The 25,421-nt window shown below is 55.4% G+C and overlaps 7 protein-coding genes across 7 annotated transcripts; 5 read left to right on the forward strand and 2 right to left on the reverse strand.

Annotated features, from left to right (window-relative positions):
• Nucleotides 1-994: 994 nt before the first annotated feature.
• Nucleotides 995-3,305, forward strand: EV422DRAFT_501642 (uncharacterized protein; the record flags this gene model as incomplete). The annotated part of the gene is made up of 6 exons (XM_053068205.1): nucleotides 995-1,563; nucleotides 1,637-1,761; nucleotides 1,887-1,966; nucleotides 2,286-2,424; nucleotides 2,500-2,832; nucleotides 2,899-3,305. The coding sequence occupies 6 exons, from the start codon at nucleotides 995-997 to the stop codon at nucleotides 3,303-3,305; spliced, it is 1,653 nt and encodes a 550-aa protein (XP_052921015.1).
• Nucleotides 3,306-5,776: 2,471 nt separating this feature from the next.
• On the forward strand, nucleotides 5,777-7,307 carry EV422DRAFT_330880 (uncharacterized protein). The gene is made up of 4 exons (XM_053066354.1): nucleotides 5,777-6,312; nucleotides 6,372-6,493; nucleotides 6,560-6,749; nucleotides 6,856-7,307. Exons 1-4 carry the CDS (start codon nucleotides 6,202-6,204, stop codon nucleotides 7,123-7,125), a joined length of 693 nt encoding a protein of 230 aa, XP_052921016.1. The 5' UTR covers nucleotides 5,777-6,201; the 3' UTR covers nucleotides 7,126-7,307.
• Nucleotides 7,308-13,204: 5,897 nt separating this feature from the next.
• Nucleotides 13,205-14,666, forward strand: EV422DRAFT_572109 (uncharacterized protein; the record flags this gene model as incomplete). The annotated part of the gene is made up of 5 exons (XM_053073071.1): nucleotides 13,205-13,254; nucleotides 13,329-13,898; nucleotides 13,976-14,103; nucleotides 14,193-14,320; nucleotides 14,391-14,666. 5 exons carry the CDS (start codon nucleotides 13,205-13,207, stop codon nucleotides 14,664-14,666), a joined length of 1,152 nt encoding a protein of 383 aa, XP_052921017.1.
• A 173-nt stretch (nucleotides 14,667-14,839) lies between these two features.
• EV422DRAFT_501725 (P-loop containing nucleoside triphosphate hydrolase protein) lies at nucleotides 14,840-17,382 on the reverse strand (the record flags this gene model as incomplete). The annotated part of the gene is made up of 4 exons (XM_053068216.1): nucleotides 14,840-14,908; nucleotides 15,008-15,343; nucleotides 15,427-16,841; nucleotides 17,070-17,382. The coding sequence occupies 4 exons, from the start codon at nucleotides 17,380-17,382 to the stop codon at nucleotides 14,840-14,842; spliced, it is 2,133 nt and encodes a 710-aa protein (XP_052921018.1).
• Nucleotides 17,383-19,878: 2,496 nt separating this feature from the next.
• EV422DRAFT_623705 (uncharacterized protein) lies at nucleotides 19,879-20,632 on the forward strand (the record flags this gene model as incomplete). The annotated part of the gene is made up of 1 exon (XM_053074240.1): nucleotides 19,879-20,632. Exon 1 carries the CDS (start codon nucleotides 20,006-20,008, stop codon nucleotides 20,630-20,632), a length of 627 nt encoding a protein of 208 aa, XP_052921019.1. The 5' UTR covers nucleotides 19,879-20,005.
• Nucleotides 20,633-21,890: 1,258 nt separating this feature from the next.
• Nucleotides 21,891-22,686, reverse strand: EV422DRAFT_572112 (uncharacterized protein; the record flags this gene model as incomplete). The annotated part of the gene is made up of 3 exons (XM_053073072.1): nucleotides 21,891-22,038; nucleotides 22,118-22,279; nucleotides 22,346-22,686. 3 exons carry the CDS (start codon nucleotides 22,684-22,686, stop codon nucleotides 21,891-21,893), a joined length of 651 nt encoding a protein of 216 aa, XP_052921020.1.
• Nucleotides 22,687-22,763: 77 nt separating this feature from the next.
• EV422DRAFT_547175 (mitochondrial carrier domain-containing protein) lies at nucleotides 22,764-25,039 on the forward strand. Its single transcript, XM_053071584.1, has 4 exons — nucleotides 22,764-23,294; nucleotides 23,356-23,520; nucleotides 23,603-23,855; nucleotides 23,927-25,039. Exons 1-4 carry the CDS (start codon nucleotides 23,223-23,225, stop codon nucleotides 24,850-24,852), a joined length of 1,416 nt encoding a protein of 471 aa, XP_052921021.1. The 5' UTR covers nucleotides 22,764-23,222; the 3' UTR covers nucleotides 24,853-25,039.
• The last annotated feature ends 382 nt before the right edge of the window (nucleotides 25,040-25,421 follow it).

The following is a 25,421-nucleotide window of genomic DNA, read 5'->3' on the forward strand; positions in this document are numbered from 1 at the left end:
ACGTTGTCCATTGATTTGCCTCCTTTGAGAGATTGAAGAAGGGCTGCAGGTCCAAATACATGCTGCCTTGCCATTGACTGTTGTGAGGTGGAGTTTGATGGGGATAGAACCATCATTGAGCGCCGATCACTCGACACGATGCCATCACGACAGCGCGACGCCCGTCAACGCCTAACCCTAACGCCCAGTGAGCTCTGTCTGACGCGAGCGGCCACGGTCCTCCCGCTCGCTCGCTCCGGTTGTCGTCGTTGCGCAGGACGACCCGGAAGCGGTCAGCCCACAGCGCACTCCCACCCCCCATATCCGTCACTCGCTAGACCCCTGCTGCTCCAACTTACCGGCTTGACGACAAGCTGAGCCGCCATAAGGAAAGCTCGCCCACCCCGGTGATAGGCGCGGAAGAGAGGAACGTCAAGGCCGGAAAGGCTTCAGGACCCAGCACACCTTCCCAAACGCAACACTGGCGACCTCAGTAGAACCCGACATGCCCCACCCCGGAGAGGACGAAGTGGTGGCAATGTCGACGCCGACCGGCAAAGGAGGGGACACCAGGTCCTCGCCCACTCCCTCCGACTCGGACTCGGGATACTCCAGTCGGCACTTGAGCGACGTAGATCACGATATGAACCCTGAAGGGAGGAAAGGCTCGCTGCTCTCCGGCAGCAACACTGGACTCTTTGTTGGAAATACGTCAGCCCTATCACCGAGCGTTCTGCTGGCAACGAATCGGTCCTTTCAGCAACAGACCAATATTCCCCAGCAGCAGTCGTTCGACACCACCAACTATACGTTTACGGCGTCGCCCCAGCTTACTGCTGGACGTGTGACGCAACCCAGTTCGCCTGACACACCGCAGCTCGCACCGTTTGGCCTAGGTCTTCCGCAGGCCGCCCAACAATTCCCATTCCCAGCGCCTTGGACGCCGATACCCGCCGATTCTGGCTTACTGGAGGCAAACAGCGTTTTGTCTCGAGGGAAAGCGAAGCTGGATGACATGCACAGCTTCTCTTCCAGAGGACTTCAAGTGAGGGTTCTGGGAGTCCCACAGCAGAACGCAAAGTCGAGAGTCGAGACGCAAGTCAAGATCTGCCTGCAGCTGGTGACAGACAAGGGCGACAAGGTTCCGCTATGGTCGCACCTGTCTCTTCCAGAATACCTCGTACCGAAGGAGAAGCTACGCAGATTTAGAAACGGCGAACGGTCTCTCAGCGCGAATGCTGATGGCGGACGATCTATTCTTCATCTCGAGGCCTCCGTTGTGTGTGCTTCTGATGTCACAAAGAGTGTGGGTCCGTGTATGGGCTGCATCCAACGCGAACGAAAGAGGGCAAGGAAGAAGGAAATTACATCATCGAAGAAGCTTGTCAAACAAGAGACTGGTCAACCCGCGGATGTTGCGACGAACGCTGAAGAGTCCCTGGATGAGGAGAGCTTGTCATTGGAGCAACGAAAGATCGTTCTGTTCAACTGCGCCGAGATGGTCGATTTCAGCAGTGGTGATACGATTCTTCCGACACGTATCACTTGCTATTGCCGTCATCATGGAGAAAAGCTGGGTTTCTGGTGAGTTCAAGATCGTCTTTGAACGTTTTTGTTGCAAGTAATTCATGAGCTAACTGGGTCTCAAATGTGTTAGCATCTACTTCATTGTCAAGGATCACACCGGTCAAATCATGGCTACTGGTATTTCTCCTCCCATCATGATCACCGACGACCACAAGTCAACAAAGGCGAAACCACACGTCAGCCGCAAGAGGCAGCGTGTGGATGCGCCACTGTCGCCTCCCACGGAGTCTTACAAGCCATCCGCCAACTTGGATCCCCTGTCGCAAGTATCTCAGTCATTTGCGTCTTATGGGATTCCAGCCGAAATCTCGCAGCCGCAGGGTTCGATTCAACAGCAACTGCCGCAGGCTACGCAGGGCGTCTCAGCGTTTGCGGGTCAAGATATGCACTTAGCGCCCGTGTTCCCTGGTTCAGAGTCCGTCTCGATTGCACCGCATAGCCCGATCTCGATGCACTCACCCGAGGCGCATCCCAGCTCCTCACAGATCTTGCAATCACCAACCCCGGAATTGACTTTGGGCTCGATGGGGGACAATCAGCTCTTCAGTCCCATACACGGTCAGACCGCTTTCAATTGCCTGCCTACCGAGCAGAACGGACTGACCGCCCATATGGATCCGGATTTTATGATGGAGCTCGAGCACCCCATGTTCGGATTGGCGGAGGGTGCTGATTTCGCGGCCTTGGATGACTTTGTGGCCCAGAACAGAGGTCATGAGTTGGACTTGACTGTCTTGCCTCAAACGCTGCCATCGTCTGGGTCGATCGTTAATCCGCCGGCGATCAACAAGCTGATTCCGGCGGAGGGACCTGTTCATGGCGGACTTGAGATTACTATTCTTGGGAGTGGCTTCTACGGTACGTACGATGCTCGTGATGTAGTGTCTTTCGTACTTGCACGGTTCTGATACACTCCCACATGGACGGTCACAGATGGAATGACGGTCATGTTCGGCGCCATCCCCGCGACGCGCACACAATTCTGGAGCGAGACGACCCTTGTGTGCACCCTCCCTCCCGCACCCGCCCCAGGGGTTGTTCCCGTCCTCCTCCGCGAATCCCAACAGCTCATGAACTCAGAAGACAACTCCGACGTCGTCTTCACCTACAAGGATGACTCAGACCGGGCCCTCATGGAACTCGCCCTGCAAGTCCTCGGTCTGCGGATGACGGGCAAACTCGAAGACGCGCGACAAATCGCCATGCGGATCGTCTCGGACCCGACCGGGAACGCCGGTGCCAGTGGAACGGCCGCCGGAAATGGCGGTCTGCAATTGGCAGGCTCGGCACTGGCTATGGCGGCCCTGAAAAGCTCGCTGAACCTCCCTGTAGACCTCCGCGGCGCAGATCTCGAACGCCTAATTCTGCAAAACCTGTGCGAATCTGAACTATGTGCTACGAGCGGCACGCGCACTTCCACCCAGCACTCGATATTGCTGCAAGAGTGTCGCCGTGTACGTACGCCCAAGACCCAACACACCTTGCTGCATCTTGCCGTGTTTGCACGCATGTCGTCGCTGGCCAAATGGCTGGTTGCGAATAAGCTGGTGGATGTGGATGCGGTGGATGCCAGTGGGTTTTCGGCGCTGCATTTGGCGGCGTGGATGGGACTTTGGAGTGTTGCGAGGGCATTGTTGGAAGGTAAGGGAGTGGTCTCGAGTGTTTTTGCATCCTTCCGGGGTATAAATGGGATTGTTAGGTGCTCTCGAACGGAACTGACTGACGTTATGCCATCATAAATTTTTAGCTGGCGCAAGACAGACGCTGCAGACGGCTCAAGGTCTATTGCCGCTGCATCTTGCCGTGTACGGCGGACATCACCAGGTGTGTTCATCATTTCGGCCTCATTTGAAGATCCGGAAGTTCCAATGGACACAGCAAGCTCATTTTGCTGTTGCATGTTTTACAGGTCGCTCGGCTACTCTCTATGCCCAACCTTCCTGTCGTCGAAAGCACAGACCAAGACGCGTCATCGGACGATGATATCAGCACGATAGCGCCCATCTGTCCATCCATACCGCGGCGCAGGATTCAGGCCGCACTCCCGTCTGATTGTGCATCAAAGATCCCGGTGCAGCCGCAACATATTGAGCCCGTGGCTGCCACCCTCGACACACCCACTCTCGACGACGACGATCTAGCCGACACACCCGACCTCAAACCCTACATCGCCGAACACACCCCCCTCTCCCGGCGCTTCGTCGACCGGCCCCGTCGCGGCAAACGCGGGCGCGGCGGCCGTGGCGGCGCCGGCACGCAGCATCGTGGCGCTAGTGGAGCGGGCAGCATCAACGAGAAACATTTGGATCTGGATGTTGATATCGGCTTCGATTCGAGCGATAACGAGCTGATCAAGAGCATTGAGGAGCATGGGGGCAAGCAGGGGATGTTGTATGGCGCGAAGCAGATGGTGGAGGATGTTGTGGAGGCTGCTGCGAATGGCGGCGTGACGGTGGATGAAAAGAAGCTGTTGAGTGTGGACAGGGAGAAGACTATGCACTTGGATACTGGAAAGACCGGGAACAAGCCGTTGCAGGGCGGCGGATGGTATAACCCATGGGTGGCGCTACCGACCCTTTTTGCGTTCCCGGTCTCGTTTCCTGCCCCGACTTTCGGGTTTTCGGCGAAAGTGGGTACGGGAGCTGTGGACAAGTCGAAAGGGCATTCTGCCGCTGATAGCGTAAACGCTACGGAACAAGAGGTCGTTCCCGACCATGACGACTCCGCCTTGCCGCCATATTCCCCGGCGGAGCCAGTCATATCCGCAGTTGCTCCATCACCTCACGGCCAAACTCACATCGCACACCCACACCAAACCCGACAACAACAACAACAACCACTATACCCCACCCCACCCCTCCCGAGTCCCTCAACCCGCACCTACCCCACCACGGTCGACGACGTCGACTGGATCTACCTCGACGAAGACCTCGCCGCAATACCCTGCGACTGCGTCATGTCCTACGCGGGCACACACGACACGCACCACGACGATTCGACCCAACCGGCGCGTCGGTTGGCGCATCATTTGAATCTGGGGCGAGGGGGAGGGTGCAGAAGGTACCAGGCGATGCGGGAGCGGAAGAAGGAGATTGCGGCTGTGTTGGGCGCCGGGAGTGGGGAGGAACGGGGACGGAAGGTGTGGAGGTTTTGGGTTGGGGTCGGGCTTGGTACGTAACTTTTTGTGGAATTGTGGGTGGGATCATTCATCAGTCCAGCTCAACTGATATCTCTCTCTCTCTTTTTTTTCGTCACCCCCCCACCTTAGCCCTTTTGATCACCCTCCTCCTCCTCCGGCTCCTCCTCACGCGCCGCGACGTGGAACATTTCATGCACTCCATCGAGCAGCTGCACACCGACATGCTCGGCCGGCCCCTCAAGGAGCGCTTCGAAGACGTGCGCAGGTGGGGCGCGGATCAGGGCGAGGAGGCGAGGGCGTGGTTGCAGACGCTGAAGGCGGGGAGGTTGGTTGTGTGAGTTTGGTGGGATTTCATGCGCGTCGCATAGGGATCGATATCGATCGCAGGAGGAGTTGTCTGCGACTCGATGCGGTGGCAATCTCCAAAGGCCGCGGAGCACTCATCGCTCTTGGCTTGCATGTCCTCCGACATCGATAGATACGGGCCTTTGGATGGATCGCGTAGACGGTCGACATGATACCTTTATTTGCTTTTGTACCTTGGTGGAAATACCTTCTTGTTTTCTGTTTTGATCTCGTATGTCTGAGTGGTCTTATCCTCAAAACGCGTTGTGGAGCCAGTAGCTCCTTACCGTTTGCAAAATTATACTCGGTCTAGGAGGATTGGGCTGGTCTGGCGTATCAGGAAACGGCTGTTACTGTATGTACGTTCCTCCCAGCGATGTCTGGAACCCCTCTGCGTTTCCTTGTGCTTGAAGCCACGAGGAAGGGTACCGCTGCCGCATTTGTTCACATTGGTGGTGGCGTGGGCCGTGGGCATTATTTATGGGTCGCATGCGGGCGCGGACAGAACAGACTCACTTCAACCAGATTGACACATCCTGCTTTTGCTGTTTGTTGCGTTGGAAAGTGGGCTGGTATCTGTCTTCACTTCATCTGGGAGAGAGGGGTGTGCCCGCGGTGCCAATGTTTTTCTCCTCGGTTCGCTGCTTATATTGTTTGCGAAGCGTACTACGCAACTCCTGTAGAAACACTCTGCACATGCAAACACACTCTGGACTGTCGACGAACGGTACCCGAACCTTGGATGGACTGGCCCTGGCAGAGAAACGAGCAGCGGAACCCTGTTAGCCAACGATGCGATAGCTCTCTCAACAACTGTTCATTCGAGCGTGAACATGTCCAACGGCGCTGACTCCCTGGTCAATGTGGAGAAGAGCGGGGAAGTGGAATCATGACCACTCATGCCATACCGAGACAAACACAGAGAAAGCAAAACGAACAAGCTCTCTGAGACCGTCAGCCGCTGAAGAACGTGCCCGACTTCCAAACTTCACGACAACAACAACAGGCGAAATTTTTTAGCACGCACGGCATCCCCACCCCCCAATGTGATTGATTGCTTTACGAAGTTCTGCCGCCGGCTCTCGCCCCCCTCCGCCCATAAAGAAAAGAAAACAAAATACCGGACACAACCCTGACCCCCCGTCCCCGAAATGTGCCCTTCCGTCCCCGAGTGGTTCCCTCCCGTCCCCGACATGTGCCCCCCGTCCCCGACGATATTCCCAACCTGCGGAAGAGTTTCAGTTTCTTCAACTCGCCTGGAGGTATGTACGCTTAGTGCTCGCGCATGCTTTTGAGATCGTCAAACTCACCCCCCACTCAGAATTTCTTCTTCAGCGCCGGCGGATGCGCCTTGCCTGGACGATCTGCCGGCGTACCGCCAACAACTCCCGCCTCACCCGCGCCACCTCCGCCTCCGCCGTCTCCGCTCGGTGCTATATACAGGTAAAAGAAAATCAGTTGTGGAATAGGAATTCGCAGTCATTTATTCACAGGGAAACCTACCACTAGGCCAGGCACACGAGACGCGAGCTCCTCTGCTCGGGCCAGACGCAAACGCAACGCGGCGACCTCCTCCTCCTCCGCCAAACGCAACGCGGCGACCTGCTCCTCCGCCAAACGCCGAGCAGCGACGAGCGACGCCAGCCTTCCCGCATCGGGGATTGGGGCTGCTGGTGGGGCTGCTGGTGGAGAGGAATATGTGAGTGTCCTGTGCCAATCGGAGCCATTGGAGTCTGGGAGTCTGGGCGTCTGGGAAACGTATCGCGCTGTCGAATTCCGTCGTTGATGTGGCAGCTCGCTTTTAGGTTAAGCTTAACCGACATCGACGAGAACCGCAAAGCGCAGCAACTTCATACCAATCACGCCGAAGGCATGGACTTCACAGCGGACCAGCGCCCATAAGAGAACACTCATCTCGTCCTTACCAGGGGGAGCCACTGAAGCAAGCGAGCGAGAAACAGGCCGTTAGCAACCTTCCTTTATTCGGCATTCCTCACACGCCACATTCGCTCTTACCTTCATCACCCACTTCCACGGAAGTGAGAACGGCAACGGGAGGGACGACTTGGGGCTGAGGGCGAGCCGCGCGCCAGTCTCCTCCAAGCCCTAGGCACGACATACCGAGGACATTAGTTTTCGGACGCGCCATTCATTGTGACGCGATTGTCAGCAACACCATGAGAACGATTACAACCACGAAACGTACCAAGAGCGGGGCCTCCGAACGCACGCCGCAAGGTGGCGGTCGTGCGCGCGGTGTGACGGCTGGCCGGGGCAGTCGGGGCAGTCGGGGCAGTCGGGGCACGGGGGAGTAGGCGACCCCCAGGGCCCAAGGGAACTACCTGGTAGTTCAGAGCGCTGCCGGTGGCCTTCCTCACTCGGCGAAGGTCCCTGGATTGAAGCAGTTAGCACTCATCGACGGAACCGTTGTCACTTGAATGCTTACTGGCGGATGGCGGTCCGGTCCGCCTCTCCGACGTCGGCCGGCATTCCGACCAAGAGGTCCTCCCCCTGCATCCGGGCAACGACGGGATGCTCCCTGTTGCAGTAGTGCCACCAGAAGAGGGCGGCGTCAGGGTCGAAGCCTTCGTACTAGACAAGAGGAGCGACACAACGTTAGTACTTCATCGTCGGCGACATTTCCCCCCGTTTTCCCACGCTCCGGACAGAAGACACCAGTATTGGACGAACCTGCTTCGGATCGTGACGGACGAGAGGCATGCTGGGCATGGTGCTGGGTCTGGTTGTGGTGGGTTGGGGGGTTGTGGTTGTGATATGCGATACGCTTACTCGAAAAGAAAGCCGGAAGGACAAGTGAGAGCCCGGAGTCTTTTATAACCCCCTACCGCTGCTGTGCTCTGCTGTGCTTCCGGTCTGGCCCGTGTTTTTTTCTCGCGGGGGCTCACACTGGATTAGCAACCCACAGGAACCCCCCGTTCCCACCTCACGCAAAGCTCAGCTACGCATTACTAAAAGCAGCTGGGAATCCATTACGTTCATAACCAGACGACGCTCAGTCTGCGAAAACCAACCCACGACGCTCGCTGGCTGCAACTGCCGTATGCGCTGGATTTGCAACTATCAGCGCACCCACAGGGATGCCCCCCATCACACCCGATGTATCCACCATGTATCCACTCGTTACCACCTCAGGCAAAGCTCAGCTACGCATTAGCAAAGCAGCTGGGAATCCATCACGTTCATCACCAGACTACGCACAGTCTGCGAAAATACATGCGAGCAAAACACCAGCCGTTACTCCGCGATCAACGGAAGCAATAAGGTGGACAACCGTTTTTGACTAAGCTCCGCAAGTGGGAGAGCTACGGAGTTGGATCTTGATATGGACAACATCGCGAACGACCTGCATTCCGAGTTTATCGACAACAAGCAAACTAGGAACACAAAAACTGCCACGACAAACCATGTTCTTTCGTTGACGCCTCATCTTTTGCTTCATACATGCGGGTCCAAGATGATTACGCTTTTCACAGAATTTCGCTCTCGCTCTTGCAAGCCTACACGATAACCTCCCATCCGTGGACCACACCTCGCAATCGCATTTGTTTGGAATAGCGGAAATCCTTTTCTTGCGCATAGTCAACCAGCGCGGATCTTCCAGGAAATCATTCGAAGGATTCCCTCAAGGGAGGACGGGCTGCCTCAGCTTTGATCAATGCAACCGGATCAATCCACCGAACGCCGCACATACCTGGAATCCATCGAGCTCAGCAGGGGTTAATACATTAGCTTCGCCATCCGCACCCCCACACCAAACCTTTCTAGCGTTGCGCTAAGGCATATGCTGTCATCAGCAAGCATTCTTCTATCTACTGAAGCTCGCTCCGAAAACCAACATGCCAGGTGCCCGTGAACGCCCTTTGATGAGGATCACCGGGCTACCGTTGGGGATGATGACTCGAGCCGGTTAGCGTCCAGCACCGGACCCACTAGAGCGATGTGAACATCAGCAAATCCATGAATGGAAGCTAAACCACTCGCGGGTTCTCTGACGGTTTCGCCCCTTCTTGAGCTTCGCATCGACCTCTTGTCTATTGACAAATTGTGCTCACAGGAGTAGTATGTCTACGCCTGAGGACAAATCACGCAAGTTCAGGTTTTGCTTCAATAGTGGGCTCTGATCTATTATGAGAAGTCGTCGGAGGTACGACCACCGCATAGCATCTGTCCCCTTGTCGCCAAGTCACATCTGCAAGTGTGATTTTTTGCTACCGCTATGGAGGGGGTGCTCAACAACCTTCCGGTTCGCTACCTGGAAAACCAGCCATCTCCCTTCGTCTCGATGCAAACGACCTTTCGCAACGCCATAATGACTCGCTCGATGTGTTTTTACTAAGCTGGTTTCGGCAAAGTGATGCGAGCAGTACTATGCTTTATTCGAAAAGCTTTTCTCTGGAAAGAAAACGACTGGTCCGATGCTGGTCAGAAATTACCGCGGCGACCGGATCAATGACTGTTAGGGTCATTGCTCTTTCAGTGATAGCTAGCCATCATTGTGTTTTGATCCGGGCCCCTGCAACCGAGAGGCCCATCATCAAACGTTAAAGTCGGTCAACCCGGATCTGGTGCCTTGGGCGGTGAACCCCGATTATACTCCTCTGGGTCAACCAGACCCGTTGTTGAAAAACTGCATATACTACCGCCCTGGCTTGCTTCGCTCTGGATACAGATTTTGATGGAGATGCTACAGACTCCGCCGACAAACACCAGGGAGGATGAACGAAGGAGCCTGAACACCTTTCTACTGCGAACTCACAAACTTTTTTCGAGGTACCAAGGAACCTGGGATTTCTGGCATACTGTTCACCCCGGCTCCCGCAAATGCCAATATCGCTTCTCCATGTTCGAAGACGTGAGTGCGCTGGGATCCTACATCCTCCATTGTCTCCGGCATTGCATTGATATTTGGCGCGTTGCATGCTCGTAGGACTTGTGGTTGCATCATCACACTGACTTTGTTAGAACTGATACCGTTGCAATATCTCCGTACTCTGGAGGCGAACTTTATATTGCGTTGCTTCCGCCGTCTCGCATAAAGGTCCTGATGATATTTGTCTAGCGTAGCACGCAAGGAGTTTGTTCATTTTATGCCATTTCTGTGGTTGCAATTGTTATTACATTGAGCTAATGTCCCAAGTGATCCAAAATCATTCTGATATAGAGTATGTAGGTCCCAAGCGTCCATTGTGATACGAATCGACGGGATGAAAACAAGGCGAGAAAGGGTATTGATGAAAAGGACCTTGGGAAGCACCTCCGAATACGTCCCGCACTATACAATAGCGCTTCAGGGGTGCCGCTGCCGCAGCCCAGAGCGACGCTGCCGTCCCGCTCCTGTGGGACTACTATAATCTACTCGATGGATCTATACTGAATAGTAGCATAAATAGAAGCATGCGGCGCTATGCGGCGTCGACATCGACCTCTTGAGCAGAGCAACATACTAACGCGTCGCTTTTGCGAGGTTATGTACCCCGCCCACCTCATCTCCAAAGCCATATATTGTTTGGATGAGGCTGTGGTCATTACGAAGCTGAGACTGCTGACTGGGGGCACGTCGGCCCGATCGCAATGCGAACTTCGTGCTCGTAGTAGTTGCCTATGAAGGGCATTCGCGCGTCTCCGTACGGTGGCCGCATCAAACAGGTTAGAACGTTCCCTGATGGCACCCGCTGTCAATATTGTACTCACACCAGAATCTGCTGTGTCTCCAACTCTCCCAAGTCAGAGCGGATTGCATCCAAATCTTCCCCCACCATTCAATGCGAGCGGCCACCGGATGCTCCATGTTGCAGTAGTGCTACCAGAAGAGCGCGTTCCAATTTCTCCCTCCCCAGCCCCGTTCCTGCTCACTATCGTAAACCGCCTGCTAGCCTCACTCGTAACTACCAAGCGCTCTACTTCTGCACTCCCTTCTCCCTCCAAAGGAACTTGCCAGCTCATCTTCGGCCCTCTTCGTCCCCGTGATTGGACCGGGACGGAAAGCGGTTGGTTGCGCCCTATCGCAGCAAGAAAGGTGCAAGGATGATTCATGGTAGTCGCACTGGACGATGTGGTGGGAACGGGAAACGAGATATATATGACGTGGCATGAGAAGGAGAAAACTTATTCGCAAAAGGAAGTGGCAGCCGTCTCAGATGACGTATCAGAAGATCCAATCTCTCTGGGGTTTGGAGGCATGGCGACGCGGAGGCCTCCACCTACATGAGGGCAACGTCGGGATGCTCCCGGTTGCGTTATAAGCTGAGCCGGGAATTTTCTTTGTACAGTATATCCCCCCCGCATGGTAATCGCGCATGGAAACTTGGGTATGCGTCCATAAAACTTGGCGTTAGGCTAGCATTGACAGGTGTCGCGCTGTCGATTTGAGGCACATCGTCGCGTTCATGTTGCGAAGCTCCGCTTAGCTCTGTTCATGATATCTATTACAGTATACAACCTTGGAGTGTCGTGAATGACCCAAGATTCTCTGCTAGTTCCCCGATTTGCCTCTACTGAAAGATTCTATTTTAAGTGGCCTTGTATGTGTTGGCGGTATACGCTCCAAAACCCTTCATAGGTCGGAGGCAGTTGCACGCCAATATTGGACTGCTGTATATATCAACAATGAGCACGGTGATACCGCAAGTAAGCGCTTCCTGAGCACTTTACCTTCTTTGCCCATAACGTACTTGAGATTTGCGTCATCAAAGATGTCAAGGATGTGCCGGGTGGGGAGCCCCGTCCCTCCCTGTTGATGCTGTTAACTTGAGATTCGAAATTACGAGATGCAGTGTGCGAGCAATGTAAAGCGCTTGCGTGGCTGGAATATTTCCCGGCCACTCCTTTTCGCGCCAGAGCAATCGACAATCCGTCTTACCAAGCATCTCAACCGCGTCCTTGGTACGGCGAGCTGCCAGAGGTTGGGTGTCCATACGTTGTTCCCCAGGAGGCTCGCCACTCCCATCTGATACCGTTCGCCTCCCATACCGCGCCCACTTAACGTACACTTAATGTGCATCAAGCGCTCCTTTTGAGAGCTATCTTCTCCATCTAGAGTGTTCGTTTCTTGGCCTTACAGCGATCTCTAAGATTGCATGAGCAGTTTACGAGATTTAGCCATTGTCTGCGAGCCGTGGAAGGTGATGCGTTGGCAGTTAGCTCCGACCGCATGATGGATGGTTTGTTCAGTGAAAGCATTTCGCTAGAAAGCGAGTGTCCATCGTCAGCGCGCAACCTATCTCAGCACGCGAAAGCGTGTCCGGATGACTTGGGTGGAACAACCGCATTTTCCGGGTGTATGGCGATTGCTTCCACCTGGTGTCGCAACATCTGTGCGCTTGCTGACTCGATTTATTCCCCGTATCGGATCTGTTGCCGACTCCATTCTTTTGGAAAACCAGATATCAAGGTGCGTTTCAACGTCTTCTTCCTCGAGGCATCCTCTTTTCGCATTGCCCAATTTTTTGAGCTGTTAAACCCTAATTTCTGCCAAGGTCCCGCGAGCGCATCGTGAACCATATCACCTGGAATTCATCACCGGAAATCCGAAGCCGATGCGAGCAATGATGCAGTTAGTTGCCTGACGCAGGTCGGAACAACCCAGTGCGTGCAACAAGGGTGCTGACAGCGGAAGGGATGGACGCCGCGAAGATCCTGCAGCAGTGACTTTGGTGTAGGTGGTTTTCCGGTCATTGGGCTTTTGGGTTGAACGGTGTTCGTCGTCTGAGCTCCCGGCGCATGTCGGACTTGGCGAAAACAAATAGTCGGATGGCAGAAACAGTTTAAGTAAAGCGTATGACGATCGCCATCTTGCCCACGTTAACCTAAGCCATTATTCAAAGCAGACAAAGGCCTTCAGACGCTTGCCTGGGCGGTAGTCACGGGGGCGAGCTGAGAGGCCTTGAGATATTGGAGAGGTAGGGATGCCTGTGGTTGCTGAGCTGCGGGGGTGCCGTAGCGAACCGTCCGAGTCGAGGGAGACAGACCGTTTGCCTCCTTCGAGCCTTCGAGTCCTTCGTCACGCGTCGAAGAAGTTCATCCAGGACGAAACAGAACCACAAGCAGAACGACACCACCAGCTGCCACCCCTCGCAGTCAACATACATATACAGTCCGAGGAACCCGGGGTTCCTCAACAGATAGTACGCTGCCATGTCGCCTTTTGGACGCTCAAAGAAGAACTCCACAGAGGGAACAGAGAGGTACAGTACGTCTGACGCTTCGACGCCCCAACCACGCTGCATTCCGACTAATTCACACCTCCCTCCATCCCCAGCCGCCGCAAACACATCAGCTCCCTCTACACCCATCACCTCGCCATCCGCGAACTCCAAACCGAATCCCTCTACGAAATAACCATAACAACCTCCCCATCCACTAACCTCATCCTCACCCTCATCCTCAGCCTCCCTCCCACCTTCCCCGACGCCCCGCCCACGATACAGGTCAAGCCCGCTGTCAGCCACCCGTGGGTCAACCACCAGGGGTTTGTGGTGGGCCATGAGAAGCTGGCGCTGTGGGATGGGGGGGTGATGGTGGGGAAGGTTGTGAAGGACGTCGTGCAGGAGTTTCAGTCCAGGCCGCCGCAGAGGGTTGTTGCGGGGCCTCCGGCGACGACGTATGCAACTGGAGTTGGGTCAGCGGGTGGGGGTGCGTACGGTGGGGCTGCAGGACCACAGGGCACTGGTGCGCAGGGGATGAACCCGGGGCAGTATCCGGGGCAGAATCCGTCACGGTCGCAGTCGACGCCGCACTCACATTCCGAGGGACCACCGCCGCCGCCATCACGGCCTCAAGGGCCACAGCAGCAGAACCCCCCAGACTATCCGGAATTGGAACGGCTGAAGTATGGGACATCATGTGATTTCCGTTTGTGCGAGAGCATTCTGCATGTACTGACAAACTCTCTGCATTCTCCCACAGATTGGAAGACTTGCAGAAACTCCTTTCAGATGAGCAGCTGTTTACAGCCTATTTCGAGAATCTGGACAGCGTCAAGAATATGCGACAGGTGCATGCAGAACTGATGCAAGAGAATGAAGCGTTGGCACGTGAGTGGAGGAAGAGGAAAAGAAAGCACAACTGTGACAGAACCTAGGCGTAGATGGCTCACAGTGCGATTTTACACCCGTCATTGCAGACAAAACCCTAAGCAAAGAACAAGCACTAGCAGACGCCCTCCAAAGCATCACAGAACAACAAACCCTGCTCAGGTCACAAATCCAACTCCTGGAAGAGACAGCCCAACAAAGGGACGCCGAGGCCATGGTAAAGCTCCCCCACTCCTCTCTGACTGCTTTCTCACAAAGCAACCAACTCACTCACCCATCCCCCACAGCGCTTCGCCCCCGAATACCTCACCCGCTCCCTCCGCACCTCCGTCCACCTCAGCGAAGAAGCCTCCGACTCCCTCGCCGCCTCCTTCATCTCCTCCACATCCACCTCACCGGCATCGTCAGGCCCGAGCTCAGCGGAAGAGTTCATCAAACAGCTGAGGGAGATACGGAAACTGTATCATCTTCGTGCGGCGGTGTTGGAGAGGGTGGTGAGGGAGCCGAGGCTTTTGGTGCCAAGGGGGCAAGGGGTGGGCCCGGTTATGTCGTCCGCTAGCTGAGGGAGAAGGTTTTGGAGGCTTTTTGTATTTGTATATATACAGTTTGATCGTAGAAAGAAAAACGGTGGAAGACAGCGAGACAGTGGAAAGGGCTACAGCTGCTAGCCCCGCGAGGGGGGTGTGTCCGTATCGCACGGCCTGTAACATGGACTACATCTCGTTTCTGGTTTGATCTACTGGTTGAAGATGGTTTCCTCGTGTTTGCGTTTCGCTTTGAACGATCCTCCTTTTGCTTGTGCGGCCTTTGTTGGAAATAAAGAAAAAGTGAAAAGAGCAAAAACGAGTTTGATGAGATAAATACCCATTATCCAACGCTGACAAAAAAGAGTTTTGACACGAACCTCATGCCTAGCCAACCACGGCGGACAAGTAGAAATCCCACTCTTCAGCACCGTCTGTTTCAAATCATAAAACACATCCAGATCCGCCACCTCGCTCAAGAACGTGATCGCGACCCCTTTCTTGCCCGCTCGGCCCGTGCGCCCAATCCGGTGCGTGTAGTCCTCGATGTTTTTCGCCATGTCGTAGTTGACGACCAAAGATACGTTTTTGACGTCGATACCGCGACCCGCGACGTCGGTGGCGACTAGGATGTCTTTTTGGCCGGTTTTGAGGGCCGCGAGGGAGGCTTCGCGCTGTTCTTGGGACTTGCCGCCGTGGAGGACGGTGGATTTGTACTGGGGCAAGTAGAGGGGAAGGAGGGAGTTATTAAGGGTTGAAAACGATATGAAAGCGACCAGAAAGGGGAATTGATACATACACCCAGTTTCGCCAGATTCTTCGCCAGGACATCCGCTCCCTTCTGCTGATTGACGAAAATGATGATCGGGGGCTCGTATTGAGCCGCCTGCAGGAGCTCCAGCAACCTCGACACCTTCTTCCTCTCATCGCTGATATTCTCCACTCTCTGCTCAATGGTATCCACCACCTGCCCCGCCGTTCCAATCGTAACGACAGCGGGGCGACGAAGGTACTGTTTCGCCAACCGCTCGACAGCGGGGGGCATAGTGGCGGAAAACATGACCGTCTGCCTGAACCTCGCCATGGCCGGGCCCAGCTTGGCGCGCAGGGCGTCGGGGTTCTCGGCGTCGTCCGTGTCGGGTTTGATGTTGGAGACGGGAAGGGCGTCGAGGATGAAATTGACGTCGGCTTCGAACCCCATGTCGATCATGCGATCGGCTTCGTCCATGACGATGTAGGCGCATTGGGAGAGGACGAGGATTTGCTGCTCGAGGAGATCGCGGAGACGGCCGGGGGTCGCGATGATGATGTGTGCGCCATTGCGGAGGTTGAAGGACTGCTCCTGCACTGCGTGCCCGCCGATGATGGAAACGACGATGAAGCCCATTCCTTTGGCGAATTTGGCGGTTTCTTGTTCGATCTGCTGGGCCAGTTCACGGGTCGGGGCCATGATCAGTGCGTAGGGTCCACGATCTCGGTTCTCCTCCGTCAGCGGGGGCAATTCGCTGATGAAAACCAACATGGGGATGACGAAGGAAGCGGTTTTTCCGGAACCGGTTTCGGCAACACCGATAATGTCACGATTCTGCAGCCCGATGGGGATCGCTTGCCGCTGGATGGGGGTTGGCTCCTTATACCCGACTTCATCAATGACCTCCAAGATCTTTGCTGGGATAGTCGACTCCTTCCATGATCGTAGTGGATCAGGGATATTCCCACCTTTAGTCGAGATGTTGAAATCTTCTTTAAAGATACGCCAATCACGCTCCTTCATCTGACCCAACGGTTTATCCGACCAATGCCTGTCATCCCAAGCCGTCTTCTTCTCCTTGACCCGATCCAATTCCGCCAGTTCAGATACCCTGTCGACTTGCTCGTCTGTTCGACGGTCCTGCAAAAGCTTATCGTAGAACGCAGCTCTCACAGTTCTCTGCTCCTTCAAGTCGATTCCCGCAATGTGACCACGGCCAAAGAACTGCGACTCGTGCCTGTTCTCGTACAGTGGGTTGATGTCTTGCGACGTGTCCTCTTGCGTGTCCCAGTCAAACACAAACTTCTTGTCGTTCATTCGTCGAATCTTCCTCCGCTTCCGCTCGATTCCCATATACCGATCGCGGATAGCCGCTAGCTCCTTTTCACCTAACTCTTCGGGTTTCGAGTCGTCCGCCTTGACCGCTCTGGAGCGGTCGTCGCCTCGTCTTCCCCTGCCGTCATCTCTGGTATCCCTATTCCAACCTCCTCCGCCTCCCCCTCCTCTCCTATCTTGATAACCGCCATTGCGCCGATCGTCCACCTGGCGAGGATTCCTTTCGAATTGTCCATTTCGCCCCCCTCGCCCGTATCTGTCGTAGGGATCCTCGTTGTACCGGTTGTTTGGCGGTGCTACAATCGACGAGTTAGCACGTATCGAAGATGTGAGAAAATGCACGGTGGTCTCATTACCAGGTCGCGTATCTTTAGACTCCGAGAAAAACGCAACTCGAGCCTGCCGCTCGTCCTCCTGCTTCCTTCTCTGTTCCTCCACCTCTCTCTGCCGCTTCTCGAGCGCCAGTTGCGCACGCTCCTCTTTCGACAAGAACTTTGGCTTATCAGCAGCCGCTTTCTCTTCCGTCTTCTTCTGCAAAAGCTCCTCGAGAGATATCGGGACCTTCTTCTTCGCCGGTTGCTCTTCCTCAAGGACCACAGGCTCCGCCGCGCTGGTCGTTTCGTGTCCTAGCTTTGATGCATCGCGCCCAGGCGCTCCATCCACGAGCATATCATCATTCCGGTCAGGCCGTTCATAATCATCCCTCCGATCGTATCCATCCTGGTATCTCCGCCCATCCCCATACCCATCGTGGGGCGGCCCACCATACGGTCCCCTCCCTCCACCCCCATAACCCCTCTCATCGCGGCGTCGGGGATCATGATACCCCGGACCTCCTCCACCTCCATTCCTTCGATCCCATTCCCCCGGTGGGGGCCCGTAGTTTCCACCTCTCTGCTGTCGTAGGTCGCGATCACCGTGACGATCTTGCCAGTCCCCAGCTCCTCCTCCGTCGTGCCGGTAGTGGGGCGGTGGTGGGTGGAATGGCGGTGGTGGTTGGCGGAAGCGGCCGTTGGAATCTTCGTAGGGCCGTTGGGGCGGGCGGTCTTGGTACCCCTGTCTGTGATGTGGTGGTGGTTCGTCGTGCCTGGTGCGAAGGAACGGGAGAGGGTAATTTAGAGCCATGTGGCTGAGTATAGCGCTCCTCTTGTTGATACCTCACTCGCCGAGTGACTGGTACTTTCATATGCCCCGTCCCCAACATACCTCCGTCTGTCCATTGCTGAGTATTTATATGTGCTCTTGCAGCTCCGCTTTTGCAGGCAGCTTGTGGTTGGGACGAGGTGGTGGGAAAGAGTTGACAGTAATGAGGGAGAGGCAGAAACTCAAATAATCCATCTCTCGCTGTCCACGTGACTTCCACAAACCCTTGAGATTAAATGCCCGGGAGTCGCCGTCAATAATGCCATTCGGAGCATGCAGCACAAACCGTCCGGTTGCACCGTGCATTGTTCCCACGTCGCCTTTCTCATTTTTTCATGTCCTCTCTGCTCACTCCGATGAGCACAATGCTGTCTGGCGTGATTCAATGGCTCAAGAGTGGAGAGACACTTCTATTGTCATATATCGTCGCGGTCGACGTTGTGTTTAGACGCAGGAGCACACACTTTCATCCCAAGATATGCTCTGATGTCTGGTCTTCCCAAGAACCTCAACCTAGCTAGTAGCGATACACTGCAGACGCAACATTCTCATGAGAACGATTCTGTTCCGAATAGATTAAGCCGCTCAGGTAGTTCGAGGAGATGGCAGCCCTCCAATGCAAAGACATCGCTTACTGTGCTACACTATCCGTTTGCATGAAAAAGGGGGGCAGGGAAAGGCGTGTTGATGGCGATCCGGGGTGTCGCCGTAGAGGAGTAAGAGTAATCCTATTTGTCCAACGATCGAGCGCTCAAACAAAAGGCGGCTCGTCCAAGATGTCGTCATGGCGAGACTGCATGCGAGCGGTGGTCTACGCTTGAAAACTATCGACATCATGGAGATGTTGTTTCGATTTCCAGGCCGCGGTTTTCGTCGAGCTCAGGAGAGGAGAATGAACCCCTCCAGACCCATTGACGAGCAAGGCACGCCCCAGCAACTAGATATGTTCCCTATTCTTCTCGGTATCCGTCCAATCCTGTCCCAATTTCGGTCACCAAAAACAAGTCAGCGCCGCCAGATTGTCCTGCCCTTGTTCTGCCCCGTGCTGCCCATCCCGCCCGTCTTCTACACCTAAAGCACAGGCATTCTACCCATAGCCGCTCCGTGCACTACCAAATGGTACTAATCCTCCTCCGCTCCTCGCCCAACTCCCTCAGCAGCTCCTCTCTCTTTCGCTGTGCTATCGACTTGCGGACAAAGTACAGCGTGACAAAGCCTATGCCTGTCACTGCGGCCCTGTGAGGGAGAGTGCGTGAATTCGGGAGGGTTGCTGTTATGATCTCGACGACTGAGGCAGAAGCAAAGTAGAGAAGACAAGGCGAGAGCGATGGGCGACAAGAGATTGTATTGGCAAAACAAGAGACAAGGACTAGAACAAGAGATGAGAAGAACTGGTGTTGATCTGCTGGGGAGGAAGGGAATGGACGAAGAGAGGACAGCTATTCATAGATAGGCAACCCAGCAGATCAGAGAACAACAACAACAAGAGGGGACTGGGGGGGGCGCCCGCTATGCTCCTAGAGCGTGCATGGCGAGCGTAGAGAGCATTGCTACAGCTGTTGGCTATGGGGAAGTAGTGGGGGGTGTGGAGAAGCCGAGGGGGGATTGGCGAAATGAGAGGAGAGAGGAGGAATGGCAATATTGCGGGAGGATTGGCGAAATGAGAGGAGAGAGGGGGAGTGGCATTGACATTGACATTGACACTGACATTGACACTGACATTGACATTGACATTGGCGTTTGACATTGGCGTTTGACATTGGCGGCTGTCAGTAGGTCAGCTTATGGTATGGGCGCGTTGTCCATAACAGTTGCAGGAAGGAAGTGAGTGGTGAGGCCAAAGGGAGGCGCTTACCAGCCGTAGAAGGTTTTGAACATGCGGGGCTCTGCCATGGGGAGGTTGGTCTTGCAGATGTCTGCGGAGGGAGTTGCAGTGCTTCCGCGTTGAGTTGTTGCGAGGTCAGATGCGCGTGAGATCACCCGACTCCCCTTTTTCCCCAACGCCATTCCGGGCGCGGCTGACGGACTACTTCAGTTGACATTTCTATTTATTCTACACACACAACGAAAACACTTCCTCTACAGCGCTCTTCCCGTCGTCCCAACCTGCACAGGGTATACCAAATAACATCGCCCTGAACCAGCACCAATGTCCCATTCAACCTGCACCGCCTCCAGCCCGTCCCCGCTAAGCCGCCTCGCCGACCAAATCCTCCTCGGAGCCTCATCTCCCTCCTCCACCAAAGGCCGCCGGCACCCCACCCGGCCCTCAATCCCCCACCGGCCGGGCTTAGCATCCCCCACGTCGACATTCTCGCAGAACTGGGACGGGGAATTCGCGCAATTCGCTGCCGGGCCGTCTCGGGACACAGCGCCGGCGTGCATCACAGACGAGGGGTCGTGCAGAGCCCGGGATAGGGTCCACCAACCCATCCTGCGTCTCCCCACGCTGTCAAGCTACGTGTTGGGTGGTGCGGGGGATTCGGACGAGGAGGGGGGGGAGGAGTATTCGGCCGCGTGGTCGAATGAGGCTCTGAGTGCCGCCTACCTCCGGTCCAGCCCGCCTGGGCATTGCGAGCAGGAACAGAAACAAACGAGACGTGCGCGGACGGCGGGGACGACGTGGGCGGCTGAGGCGGCGTTTTGGGAGGCGAGGGGCGGGAAGGGGGGGTGGAATTGGAGGGGGTTGTTTTGCGGGGGCGGGGACATGGGACGGGGGAAGGGGAGGGAGGGGGAGGCGGAGAAGGGGAGGGAGAGGTTGGAGAAAAGGATCTGAGGGAGGTGTTGGGGATATCTCATGTTCACTTGTATTTCATATTATATCTCTTTACTTCTACTTGATCCCAGACCCGGGCTGGCCACCCGAGCTCTCGGTGATACATTACATAAGGCGCCAAGCCTCACTGAAGCCACGCAAGCCCCACTGGCAGCCCATATATAACGCTGTCAGTCAAGCAGCCGCTGCGAAGAGCTTCTTACTTTTTCTTCACTACAGTACACTGCTCTCAGCCCTCTCAGAAGGGCCCAATATCGTCTACATTTCCTCGGACGTTACACCGGATCATACCCACCACAGGAGGTCAATATACGTGACATCGTTGTGAGCTTACCGCATACTATCGAAGTGACAGCGGGCCCCCCGGAGCTCCAAAGTCACGAAACCGACACCTCGCCATCCGATATCGCGCGGGGCTACGGAGATGGGGCAAACCCGCCGGCGATGGTAGTGGACAAGGGCGACCCTCCTCGCCACAACGTCATCACAGAATACCGCTGGTGCACAGTAGAAACGCCTCGACGCTGTGTATGCATCACCCAGTGAATACGCAAAGTCTGATTTCCCAGACCGGGCACGAAAACTACCCTACACCCTATCGAGCTCAAAACATCGCATCTCTATTCTGCGCTCCACTCTGTTCGTCTGATCCCTCCACCGCTACGGATCCCGCACGCACACCTACATGAACACACCCTTGAACATACATCTTATATACACCCACGCGCAATCCCCCCCGTCCATCCCATCCTACGTAGAATTCTCCAAATCGATCGAGTTGCTGAAGATGTAGATCGACCGCAATACGTGGTGGAAGATCCTGTTTTTCTGTACTACCCGCCGTAGGCCCAATAAAGGCGCCTTCGGGTTCACGAAGGCGTGCCGTCCGTATAAACTGGTGGTTTTGAGAACTTGTGGGTATTATTTCTCTGGGCTTCTATTCGACCCGATCACGACGTCGTTGGGCCCCGAGTGTCGAGTTGGGCTTTCGTTTTCGCGTTCGAAGGGCGTGGGAGGAGCTGTCCTTCGGTTCATAACCACAAGCGGGCTCGCCCCCCGAGACAGCCTCTAGCGCGGCATCTCGGTTCCACATCCGTTTCGGGAAATGTTATTTCGCGAAATGTTTGCCCCCACCCATCAGTTCATCAGCGGCCCCCACGCCCTCGCCCAGCTCACATCTGCGGCCTCTCGGTCCCACAGACGGACGACAATCTTTTCGATAAACAACGATTCCACTCATCACCGGCATGCCCCTCACTCATCCCACAGCATCAACCCTCCCCCCACCCCGACTACTATGCGCCAAACTAAACAGACACGGCGAACAATCCAGCACGTCCACCCGACACTCGGTCCCCTGGTACTCCCTCAACAGCGTTAACGCCGCGCGGACGGTCGGTGCCGATCTACTCAAATCATGTCAACTCTGTCAGCAACTTAAAGGGAAAAATGGACGCATTTGTTGGTTTCGTGGGGGTTGCTTACTCGTATGTAGTCCGGATGATACCGACACTTTTGGATTCCGAGTATCTGAGCAAATCAACATGATGCGCCGCACCAACGATCCCAAACACCTCCCTTAGCGCGTGGTTGATTGCGTTGCGGAAGTGGAGGGGAGTGACTGTGTATGTTGGGTCAGATGATGTGCTGTGTGGGGGAGGATTAGGGGAAATGGAGTGATGGTGAGCTGGGGACGGGGGAGGGGAGACTTACAAGCGAAGACGGAGGTATGCGAATGGGGATGGGGAGATTGTTAGTTTCGATGGCTTGAATCCCGCGCGTGCTGTGTCCGCCGCCGGTGCTGGGACAGTGACCTGCGCATTTTTCTTATTTGGTTTCGCTGTTGCTAATGGTGGTGGATCGGTTTGCTTTCGCTTTTTGGTGGCTTGTGATTGTTTGTTGGCGATGCTCCGTGCGGCGAGGGCGGATGCGCTGAGGGCTTGGGAGAGTTTGCGTTTTGGGGGCTGTTTTTGTTGGAGGGCGGATGCGGGTGGTGCGGGTGCCGCTGATGGTGGCCCTGGTGCGGGTGTTGACGATGACGGTTGTTCTGGCATTTTGCGGTTGATGATGGAGATTGGAGCGCAAAGAGCGCAATGTCTGGACGCGGCAAAAACTGCGTTCGGAAAAGAGTCTCCCGTGTTGTCAAGGCTTCTCTCTTCCTTGACACGACTTGCACTTTCCACTTCGTGCGGAAAACGATACGCCGCAGTGAGGCCCTTCTGCTAGAAGTGGCTACGGGGTCCTGCTCTCCTATAGGTCGCCCTCTATACCCACCACCGTCTATATACGGGACAGCAAGTGCATAGTAACACTCGGTGGGAGATCACCCTCAACAACGTCTCCCATAAGGAAGCATCACCAATGAACACCTCCGACGTCTACGCCCGCCTAGACCCATATGCATCCGCAACAGCTACGCTCAGGGGTGGGGACCCGTTGACCGATGCTGCATTACCGCGCTGGTCCGAGGAATTCAATGAGGAGTTGGAGTTTGAGGAGAAGGACGGGGCGAACGCTCCGCGTGATCTTTGTGAGTTGCGGAGACAGAGGCTGAGAGGGTCCTTTTTTGGGGTGTGGACGGTATAGCGTTATGAGGACCCGCAACATGCTCATTCTGTTTTTTGTGTGTCTCGATTGGGTAGTGTTCTTTGGAGCGGTGCAGGTAAGCCCAACCTCTGTATCGCATGAAGTCGGCGTACACGCCTTAACTCCGTATATTTCAGTATTTCGCCAGAGCCCTTGCATCGCCTTTCGAAGTCGGGTTGATCTTGAAGCAGGTTCAGTTCCTCCCCTCGGATGCATACCTCGACCGGTTCGGGGACATCCGTGGGGCACATCGCTACGATTCGGGGAGCGGGACGGATGCAGAGGCGGAGACGAATGACGATGTATGTGATAATGAGCTTAGAAGAGAATCATTATTCGAGACCGAACATCCTGCTTAAAACGCGAGTTTTGGATTCTCCTCAGGACTCACATTCGGACTCGGACATCGACATGGACGGCATCATCCCCTCCGAGGACTCACGGTCATACGTAAACTCGGTCCTGGATGTTCGGAAAGCCGCCGCGGCGGATGCGTCGGGGTACCTGCTGACGACCTACGACGACGACGAGCCGACGCGGGCGCCGTACCAGCTGCCGCCGTTGGAAGGGAGCGTGTGGGAGACGATTGGCGAGATTGTGTGGAAGGATGGGGAGGGGTTGCTTTCATTATGGAAAGGTATGTGGGGATCCTCCTTCTGGATGGAGGTCGTATACAACACGCTGATTCGTCTTCCGCAAATCCCACAGGCCAAACTCCAACATGGCTCGAGTCCATCACCTACTCACTCCTCCGCCCCACCCTCTCAACCCACCTCACCACCCTCATCCACTCCATCGACCCACCCGACTTCACCGACTCCACCACTCTCCTCCTCCATGACGCCCTCCCCCCTATCGCCAGCACAGTCCTCACCCGCTTCCTCCTCCAACCCTTCTCCCTCATCCGCACCCGCCTTATCGTGCAGACCGCCCACCCCTACCACCGCAAATACCGCGGCCCACTCCACTGCCTCTCCACTATCATTGCCGAGGAAGGCGCTTCCACTCTGCTGTTTGGAAAACACACCCTACCCTCGCTATTATCAGAAACGGTCTCCGCAACGCTGACTTGGGCCCTCGGCGTCGTGCGCGCATCGGTGGCCGAGATGCAGGAAGCGGGAGAGAGCACACCCTTCTCGGCCCTCGCGACGATCGTAGGCCTCACTGCCCTAGAATTGGCGATAACCATACCGCTGGATACGATCACGCACCGCCTGCAATGCCAGATCTCGACCCGGCGGCCACAGGAACGCGCGTTTGAAACCTGTGTGGAGCGGAGCCCGATTCCGTATACGGGGATGCTGGATTGTGCGGTTAGGATTTTAACGGAGGAGGGGGGGCCGCGGTCGTCGGCCGCACACATTAAAAATGGGAGACGAAGACGGAAGGGGTCGAAACACCACCACGACGGAGCGCATGCCAGACCGCGGCGGCGACGCTCATCTGCGAAGAACAGCGACACTCATCTCGCAACGACACCAACGACACTAACGACCCGCGTCAAGACCTGGTGGCGCTCCTGGGGCGTGCGTGGCCTGTACAGGGGGTTCCGGTTACGGCTCATGTCGGCGGTGGTGATGGCGGTGGCGGCGAGTTTGGAGCCGGGGTTGGAGGAGGATGCTGTGCAGTTTTAAGTTTTGGGGAAAAACCAAGGATTTTTATGGTCCCCGTTCGCACGTCACCTGTCGTAGCGTATAGACCACCATCCTCACCAAATCCCCACACTCATTCACATCATCGATTTTGCATAACACCCACTCTCAGCACGCATCAGCACAAGCACAGGTTTAGATAGCCCCCCCCCCCCCCCCCTGCACCCCCAGGGATACACGTATATAGTATTCCATAGAGAAACAAACGCCAATCGGCGTAATGCATGTGGAGGTTTCATTTCCACCGGCACCTCAATTGCGAGAAAAAGCGCATATGTAGGTTTGAAGGCGGATCCGCATTCGGATTGCTCTTATGTTGAGATTGATTGGATGTGGGGCATATGTACAGTATATACGAGATAAGACCCACCGCTTTCCGCATCGGCGGCAAGCTGCACATTGTCCATCTGACCTCCAAGTTTGGCTTTCTTCGGACTATTCAATCTCATCTACGCGCGTGTTCGCAAGTGTCTAGTTCTGCCTATCCCACTGACGCCGCTCAGCCTGGTAGATGAGGCATCGTTGAGTTGATTGAAGTAGGAAGTGGATAG

Source organism: Fimicolochytrium jonesii (genome assembly GCF_025526975.1).
Source record: "Fimicolochytrium jonesii strain JEL569 chromosome Unknown EV422scaffold_41, whole genome shotgun sequence".
In the NCBI taxonomy this organism is placed as follows: domain Eukaryota; kingdom Fungi; phylum Chytridiomycota; class Chytridiomycetes; order Spizellomycetales; family Powellomycetaceae; genus Fimicolochytrium; species Fimicolochytrium jonesii.

What these genes read in the sequence shown, in the direction of transcription:
- EV422DRAFT_330880 (XM_053066354.1), top strand. Translation starts at nt 6,202, where the DNA reads ATGTGCCCTTCCGTCCCCGAGTGGTTCCCTCCCGTCCCCGACATGTGC. An exon ending in CCGCTCGGTGCTATATACAG is followed by an intron (nt 6,494 to 6,559) that starts GTAAAAGAAAAT and finishes ACCTACCACTAG; the next exon opens with GCCAGGCACACGAGACGCGA. An exon ending in CTGCTGGTGGAGAGGAATAT is followed by an intron (nt 6,750 to 6,855) that starts GTGAGTGTCCTG and finishes GCTCGCTTTTAG; the next exon opens with GTTAAGCTTAACCGACATCG.
- EV422DRAFT_547175 (XM_053071584.1), top strand. Translation starts at nt 23,223, where the DNA reads ATGAGGACCCGCAACATGCTCATTCTGTTTTTTGTGTGTCTCGATTGG. An exon ending in AGGCGGAGACGAATGACGAT is followed by an intron (nt 23,521 to 23,602) that starts GTATGTGATAAT and finishes GATTCTCCTCAG; the next exon opens with GACTCACATTCGGACTCGGA. An exon ending in GTTGCTTTCATTATGGAAAG is followed by an intron (nt 23,856 to 23,926) that starts GTATGTGGGGAT and finishes CAAATCCCACAG; the next exon opens with GCCAAACTCCAACATGGCTC.